General features: G+C 36.4%; 2 protein-coding genes across 2 annotated transcripts; one reads left to right on the top strand and one right to left on the bottom strand.

Annotated features, from left to right (window-relative positions):
* LOC104726327 (probable receptor-like serine/threonine-protein kinase At5g57670) lies at nucleotides 741–3,765 on the top strand. The gene is made up of 10 exons (XM_010445166.1): nucleotides 741–983; nucleotides 1,082–1,200; nucleotides 1,465–1,583; nucleotides 1,683–1,804; nucleotides 1,900–2,205; nucleotides 2,285–2,539; nucleotides 2,634–2,791; nucleotides 2,867–3,082; nucleotides 3,218–3,367; nucleotides 3,472–3,765. The coding sequence occupies exons 1-10, from the start codon at nucleotides 842–844 to the stop codon at nucleotides 3,622–3,624; spliced, it is 1,740 nt and encodes a 579-aa protein (XP_010443468.1). The 5' UTR covers nucleotides 741–841; the 3' UTR covers nucleotides 3,625–3,765.
* Nucleotides 6,825–8,392, bottom strand: LOC104726326 (zinc finger protein CONSTANS-LIKE 5-like). The gene has a single exon (XM_010445165.2). It carries the CDS (start codon nucleotides 8,235–8,237, stop codon nucleotides 7,113–7,115), a length of 1,125 nt encoding a protein of 374 aa, XP_010443467.1. The 5' UTR covers nucleotides 8,238–8,392; the 3' UTR covers nucleotides 6,825–7,112.

The raw sequence follows: 8,525 nt of genomic DNA, 5'->3' as shown, positions 1-8,525 counted from the left end.
AAAAAAAAAAAAATGTAGAGGCCAAAGAGAACAATGGCTTTGAGAGGAAGACAAAATCAAGGACATGAGATGAGACCACAACAACAAGAACACATCCTTTTGTCCCTGTGGCCTTTGCTTAGACCAGAAATCACCCAACCACACATTCACTTCAAATCTCATCATTGTCTCCAATAATTATTATATATAATGCTTTTAATGCATGTGTTTGTTTAGCTTTTGATTAGCATTTGATCTCCAACAACAGTTTCGGCGTGCGTATGTCTTATTGATACTCAACGAACCACCTAGGTTTAGTTATTGCTAATAATGAGCATTTGTTGATTGTTCTAACTATTAAGAATTGTATCAAAATTAGTTAAGCGTTCTTATGTTTTCATACATCTTTCAATATCTTGACTTATTAGCAAAAAACTAACAACTGATCATTATCAAAACATACACAATTCATGAGCTTAAAATTTGAACTCAGAACTAAAGACAAGCATAGCATAAATACTTAACTCCAAATTGATCTTTAAATCTTAATTTTAACTTGCGATTCTTGACTAATATTAAAAACAATATAAAGATAACTCGATTATAATGCCATTGAGCGTATTGTGGTTTATGCTTCTTCGTCAAGACTCATACACACAGCTAATGATTATCTCATGCAATGATCATCCCTTTTCCACACTCTTTATTAGTCTGGAAACGTCTCTCTTCTTCTTACTCATCACCTAAAAAACAAAGAAAATTAAACACTTTATCTTCTTCTTCAAGTGTATAGAATCATTGTGTTCTCAAAATTTCCGACCTTGATTAGAGTGAAACAAAACGAAGAAAAGGGTCAACACAAATGATATCTCTTACAGAAGAAGGTAGCAACAAGATCCTTGTGGCGATCTCGTTGGACCGTGACGAGAGCCAAAATGTTCTGTCTTGGGCCATCAATGTTCTTGCTAAACCGAGTGACACCATTGTTGCTCTTCATCTTCTTGGTTAATCTATAAACCTAGATTTCTCTGTTTTATTGTATTTTCTCTATGGCAGTTGATCATTTGACTAATTGAGAAACTATAATTGTTGCTGCATGCAGCTGGTGAAGAGCCGAGAAAGTTGCCGATGAAAAAGAAGAAGAGAACTCAGATTCGGCGTGCCAAATCTCATGTTATCTCCATGCTTGCGGAGTTTGCTTACACTTGCTGCCACAACCAGGTACTATACTTTCTTAGAAAAATGGACGCAAGCCTATTTTAAACCGGAATAAACCGGAAATTGTAGAGCTTCTTCAATTAGATACCGACGCCACACGCACGAATTCTCTATTCTGTATGCGCCGAAGCAGAGGAAAACCTATGTATATAACACACACAAAACTAACATATACTTATTTCCTAATTACGAATTCGCCCCATATTAATACCGTTATAATAAATTGGTAATAAATTCCTGAAAAGTTACAATAATCACATTGACTAGGTGAATTTGGAAGCCAAGGTAGGGTTTAGCTCAAACATCGGAAGAGGACTTGTAGATGAAGTCAAGTCTATTTCTGCGCACTATCTTGTCCTTTCCCGACCAACCCCTCACGAATTCAGGTATAAACCGGAAATTACCCGATCCGGTTTACAAAATCCATAATCGAATTCCTAACCCATGTAATAAAAAAACTCGTTTGTGTTTTCCAATCATTTTAGGATATGGAATGACATCACAAGATATGTTTCCGACTTTGCTCCATCAAGTTGCTCTGTTGTTTTAGTCGGAAATCAAAGAAAACCGCATAAAGACTGTTACTCCGAATCTGCGGTTTCTCGAGGTTAGCGAGATCATATTTAATACTCCATAAGTTTGGTTCTAATATTTGGTTAACGGGATTCAACAAAGACTAACAAATATGTCTTTTTTTCGTAGACATTAAGAGGGAGAAGTATTCACCACGCAGTGTACTAAACGCTTTATCAAGAGATTCGCTTAGCTCATCCGGCGATGATGCTTCAAGTTTCAACGGTTCAATGGTCTCTTCTAGTTTCACTTCGCCTTCAGAGAAACCAAAACATAAGCCAATGTCACCCTACAGATTTATATCTTCTCTTATCATGAAGTCTCCTCTGAGAAAATGGAGAGGAAGCGAGACTAAGAACAACCCTAAACCTCAACCTCTAATGCAATGCTTCACTTATAACGAGATCTCTAAAGCCACAAATAATTTTCATGAAGGTGAATATTAAATTTTTTTGTATTAACCCAAGACGCCAATATTGAATAGTTTAATCTAAGTTTTAAAGTTAAATTGCAGAGAACATAGTAGGCATAGGAGGGTACTCTGAAGTGTACAGAGGAGATTTATGGGATGGAAGAAGAATAGCAGTGAAGAGATTAACAAAGGAGAGTGGTGACATGAACAAGGAGAAAGAGTTTCTTACAGAACTCGGCATCATCAGTCATGTATCTCATCCCAACACTGCTCTTCTCTTAGGTTGTTGTGTTGAGAGAGGTCTCTATCTTGTCTTCAGGTTCTCCGAGAATGGAACCTTGTACTCTGCATTGCACGGTAAATTAACTTCAGATTACTTTCTCAAAACACTATTTAGTTTCCAAACATTGGATCAGTTTTGTAATTTATACTGCCAAAAAAATCAAAACAGAGAAGGAAAGCGGATCCCTAGATTGGCCTATACGGTACAAAATAGCGGTTGGAGTTGCTCGAGGGCTTCATTATCTTCACAAACGCTGCAACCACCGGATCATTCACCGCGATATCAAATCTTCCAATGTCTTACTTGGACCTGATTACGAACCGCAGGTGAGCTAGCTTTCTTGTCATGAAAAGGAGTTCAGTTCCGGTCTATAAAATTTGATTTGATTTTTCATGGTGCAGATAACCGATTTTGGATTGGCGAGATGGTTGCCTAACAAATGGACTCACCATGCGGTTATACCGGTTGAAGGAACGTTCGGTTATCTAGCACCAGAGTCCTTAATGCAAGGAACCGTAGACGAGAAAACCGACATCTACGCGTTTGGCATTCTCCTTCTTGAGATCATAACCGGACGAAGACCGGTTAATCCCTCTCAGAAGCACATTCTCTTATGGGTATAATAAATTCTAGTCATACCTACTTGTGTGCCTTTTTAGACACGACATAGAGCCCTCTAGTTCACTTAGAGGTTTCCTCGTTGAGTTTTTTAGATTCTTCTATAAGTCCTAAAATTGATCGTTAATGAGCAGGCGAAGCCGGCGTTGGAGAAAGGTAACACAAGAGACTTGGTTGATCCAAAATTGCAAGATAAGTACGATGATCAACAGATGAATAGGCTTGTCCTTACAGCTTCGCATTGTGTTCAACAATCGCCGATACTACGACCAACCATGACTCAGGTTGGTTAAATGTTCGATCGATGATAATAATCATAAAAATTAAAACAATGATGTCCGATAACCGAATTCGAGTGGATGATTGATTTTGTTTTGTGTAACTAAAGGTATTGGAGTTGCTAACAAATGGGAACGAGGCTGAGATTGCAAAGAGCTGGAGAATGCCTAAGGATATGACTAATGACGATGATGATGATGATGAATGGGATGAGTATTCTATGATTTTCGGATACGATGTTCCGTTGGATTCTTCCTTTTGATATTTTTGTTTATATCTAATATATATCTACTGATTACTTTTATTTAGATTTTTTTTTTCTTTTTTTCATTCTTTCGTATCTTATGAGTTATGAGATCTTTAACGTTTTCATCCATTATGTATCAAATTCGCAACTAATAGAAATAAGTTACTCAATAGTTTAACCAAATTAAAGACCGTTTGAGTTTCTTTTTCCGTTTAAAGAGACAAAGTACATGATTTTTATACGAGACACAAAACTAAAGCATATATAATTATATACTATTTCTCCAACAGTCATGGTTCCAAGTTTTACTAATTAAGAGTACTTAATAAAATCAATTAACCGAGTTAGCTAAAACGAATTTCGACATCTTTCTTCTAGATTAAGTAAAAAAATCATTGTATCCCATGTTATGCGTGTGTGTGTTGTGTGTATATAGATAGAATAAAATGCATGACTTTGTCGTAATCGTATAATTCATAGAAAAAAAGCAGTAGAACTTTAATCCAATAAGAAAAGAAAGCAATAGTATGGATGAATCAAAATGGTGACAGTTTTTGGTAGAATTTGTAATAACATATAATTCAACCCAAAAGAAAGAAAATAAGAAAGCAATAGTATGGATCTAAATGGTGACAGTTTTGTCGTGGGAAATTCATAATATCATATTAAATAAAGGAAAAATCAATACATCAATTGAGAGTTGAGACTTAACTCAAATATTTTAGCGTTGAAGCTCAAAAAAACCAAAGAATGTTGACTCTGTTATTAAGTAAACTTAAGCCATGGTTTTGTATGTTAATTCTTGTAGTTAAGAGTATTTTTGTTATGTTTTGCAGTGATATTAATCTATCTAGTGGAAGATAGATAGTTGGAACTGTTAAGATATGGATTAAGGGTGCAGAAGTGGACCACGGTGAACAGCCCTTGGGACGGCGATGCACGTGGTTAGGGTGTAGTCGGACCCTCCACTTGTCTCTTGTTCGACTCCAGTCTATGTCGGACCCACTTTGGGCCACGCAGGTCCCTCTTTCATGGAGCCATTAAATAAATAATCATTTCTTCTTCTTTCTTCCCAATTTATTGGTTCAACTGTTAACAAGTTTTTTTCCCTTTAAATGTGACACTGTGCCTCTCTGTTACCTCTTTTTGTGGGAGTGTACACGATTTAAAGGTTGCTTTGTTTGACAAAAGAAAAAAAGGGTTTCCAAAAACTCACGAGTCCATGACGATAAAGTTATGAAGTATATAAGCATTTCGCCATAGAGAGTTTTGTGTCACTAATCACCGGTACTATTTTTTTTATTATTTTTTTTCTGGTCACAGCATTACAAGTTTATATCCAAGGTTTAATTTGTAACGTTCTTAAAAGATGATGAAAATACTACTACGTGTTTATTATGTAGGTATCATATCACCCCCTCTACTAATATTTTTCATGCGGTGTTTTTCTCTTACTTGTCTCGATTTTAGTATAACGTCCAATGGAATATATAGATTCACACACGAATTATACGCGTTATTATGCAAACTTGTAAATGTATTCATAAAAGAAAATTTAAATAAAGAAAGACTAAATTAAAAATCATTTATTAAAAAAGAGACTACTCCTTAATCATATGATAAGTACATAATAGACAATGAGTTTGGTTGAATTTACCAAACAAGCTTAATCCAATGTTAATTAGGGGAAATCGACCACACTAATCGAATTCATTCGTGACACTCAACATCGAACTTTTTTTTTTTTCTTTGTTTAAATAAATCAAACTTTAGTTCTATGTATTGTCAAAACTTGCTTTAATGCGCTATTATTAACGTTATTATGATTGTATATATGTGGCCCCAAAGCACTCGTAGCCACTATTTGCAAATCTCAAGCTTACCTTACAACAAAATATCCTGCCTAATCTGCCCCTTGCATCAAGGTGTCCGAACCCACTTGGACGGTAGAAGTCTCACTCAACTAAAATATCGCAATCCAAAGTATTGATCATGCGTAATGGGTTATATTTTTTTTTTTGGGGTATCAATGTGAAGTGTATGTGTAAAACAATTTGATATACATTCCATAAAAAGTTGCTAGGTCCTTAAAAATTAAATGATTACAAAGCTCGCATGAAATTGGAAGAGAGTGCATGAGTTTAGAAGAATTATGTATATACTCCGCAAATTCATATGTTTTTTTAACATGCTTTTATTATAACATACGTATACAAGTATTAGCCTAGTAACCTAAACTGTTTAATAAGTTGATGCTTCAACAAAAAATAAACTGAAAACGTTTATTGATGTTGTTTTCGTACTATGATATAAATAATTAATTATAGATCAATTTGTTCAAAAAAAATATATATACTAGATCAAGATAAATTATGTAAACATCTTTAATGAAGAAAACAAATACTCCGGCTCTTACTTTTTTTAGCCTCCTTAAATGAATCTTAATTAGGTCCGAGATTGTTGCCTAAATGGCTATTGGCATGTTATTTATTAGACTCAATATTCTTAATGAAATTTATAATACGAAGATAGTGATCATACCAATAAAATCACCGTCACTAACGACAAATATATCACAGTTTCAAATTGACTTTGACCTTTATCTGACAATAATAATCACGTTCTTACATAAAGGTGAGAGAGATCCGAGATAAAGATTAAAAAGATTGGCTGTACAGAAACCCAAAAGGCAAAGTTTAATGAAGTCTCGGACAAAACCCATTAATTGCAATCTTTCCTTCTTTTCCTCTGATCGATCCCCGTAAAAAGCAACTGTTTTCACTTACTCTTGCGAAAGTTCCAGATATTATTGGATCAAGAACTACCTTCACGAATCAATAACTTTTCAGTACTACAACAAGGTATGTTCGAAAAAAAATATATGATATATAAAACCTACTGATCACTTTATTTGTAAAACCAAACGGTTCGTCGTTACAAGCTATATTTTGAAAGAAGATATTAAAAAAAAATCACATTTCTCATCCCTTACAAGTGCTTCTCGTGCATGGGAGACAAAAATACATGAATTATTTAATCAAAGATAATTATTTTTGTTTTATGAAAACACTTGTGCAAGTTGTTGTACTGTGACCTAAAAATCTCCCATAATTATCTACATTAAATATCGTAGTTTGTGTTTTTGTGCCACGAAAACAATAAACAAGCCAAACTCCACCTAATCTCTTTCAAGATATTTTAGCGACAAGACAACATCAGCCAATCGAAATTATAATTACCAAATTATATGTTTTTTTATAACATTTCTAAAGAAAAAAAATAAGCATACATTATATATATCAAAGAAAAAAGAAAAAAAAAAGTTACAGCCTTATAGTGGCAGTGAGAGAGCGTGTAAAAAAGAGTAAACGGGTAAAAGAAGATAAGATTGTTTGTCTACGGTAAGACTCACTATACTTATTATACATCTCCCAGTAAATCGAACGGTGGAAGATGAGAGAGTTTTGATGTTGATTATTTTATCCACCGTAGACTTTTTTGAATCAGAACGTTGGTACGACGCCGTACTGTGCGGCAGCTGAAGCATAAACATGACTGAGGAAAACGTCGTCGTTCTCAGTCTCTGTTCTTTTAGCAAACCTGCCTTTGATCCTTGGTCGTGACTCTGCATAAGCTTTCCTCGAAGCGTAACGAATCGTCTTCTCAAATTTCCTGTTCTTTCTCTTCTCTCTGTACCTCAAAACCCTAGCTTCCCTATCCATAGAGCTCGTCTGATCACCACCAGTAGTCGTCGCCGCCGTCGAGGTAGTGATCGTGCTTCGGTTAAACGGGATAGAGATCTCAGAAACAGAGTTGTTGTTGGTGTTTCCGTCAGGGACTACACCGTATTCGAGTGAAGAAGTCGAAAGCAGAGAGCTTTGATCAGCAGGAACTACACCGTAGCTCAATGATTGAGTTGGGTAAGTGAAAGAAGAGAGCTTTGATCTGCAGAAGTCTATATCGAAGCAATGATCATTGTTGTTAGTTAACGGAAGCGGCTCTGTTTTGGTCTGTACCGGAACAAGACTATCTCCTCCGGACGGTTGATGTTGATGCTGATGACTCAACGAGTTCGGGAACTCGAAATCAATGAGACGGTCGAAGTCAGAGAACATAAAGTCGGAACCTTTCATGTTTTCAGTTCCGATTTCGATCTTAGCCGGTTCGTTGAAGTAGTTAGGGAGCAGCCACGGACATAAACCGAGATCATCGTTCATAACCGGAACAGAGTCGGTTAAATCGACGGTGGCTGAAGAGCCGAGGATGCCAAAAGTGGAAGAAGCAGAGACTTTTGCGACGGCTGAGTCGAAGAAAGACTCTACGGGGACACGCTCGTGACGGCTAGCGAGTGGGTTAGCTGAGTGGATATCGGAATCACAGGTGACGCAGAGAGCTGCGGCGTCGGCTTTGCAAGTGACGGAGGCGGGAGCTTGTTCGCAGACTTCGCAAACCCACACGCGCTCGTGGCGGGTGAAGGAGTGGATTCTCGTGTCGCATGTTATGCATAGGAAAGCTGTGTCAACTCGGCAGAACACGGCGGCGGTTACTGATTTACAAGCGTCACAGGAACGCGCCGCCGCGCCCCAACCGCCGGAGATTGATTTGATGCTCTCTAAGCCGAATCCCATTAACTAACTCTTTTTTTTTCTTCTTCTTCTTCTTCTTGAATTCACAAAACTCTCTCTCTCTCTTTCTTCTCTCCTTGGGAAAAACTAAAAGCTTGAGAATGTGTGAGAGAGTTGGGTATTTGATTTGCTTAAGATGATCTGTCATGCCCAGTCGGACAGAGAAGACTCAGTTTGTTTTATCGAATTATTATGTGACACGTGGATATATTACGTCCACATAAAATAAAATCGAGTTACGGTATGGGTTTGTTTTTATTTACTTATTAATAATTGTTTTTTTTTTTTTTT

This window comes from Camelina sativa, chromosome 11 (genome assembly GCF_000633955.1).
Source record: "Camelina sativa cultivar DH55 chromosome 11, Cs, whole genome shotgun sequence".
Classification (NCBI taxonomy): Eukaryota; Viridiplantae; Streptophyta; class Magnoliopsida; order Brassicales; family Brassicaceae; genus Camelina; species Camelina sativa.
This window is presented reverse-complemented; position numbering and strand designations above follow the sequence as displayed.

What these genes read in the sequence shown, in the direction of transcription:
- LOC104726327 (XM_010445166.1), top strand. Translation starts at nt 842, where the DNA reads ATGATATCTCTTACAGAAGAAGGTAGCAACAAGATCCTTGTGGCGATC. An exon ending in CCAACCCCTCACGAATTCAG is followed by an intron (nt 1,584 to 1,682) that starts GTATAAACCGGA and finishes CAATCATTTTAG; the next exon opens with GATATGGAATGACATCACAA. An exon ending in TACGACCAACCATGACTCAG is followed by an intron (nt 3,368 to 3,471) that starts GTTGGTTAAATG and finishes GTGTAACTAAAG; the next exon opens with GTATTGGAGTTGCTAACAAA.
- LOC104726326 (XM_010445165.2), bottom strand. Translation starts at nt 8,237, where the DNA reads ATGGGATTCGGCTTAGAGAGCATCAAATCAATCTCCGGCGGTTGGGGC.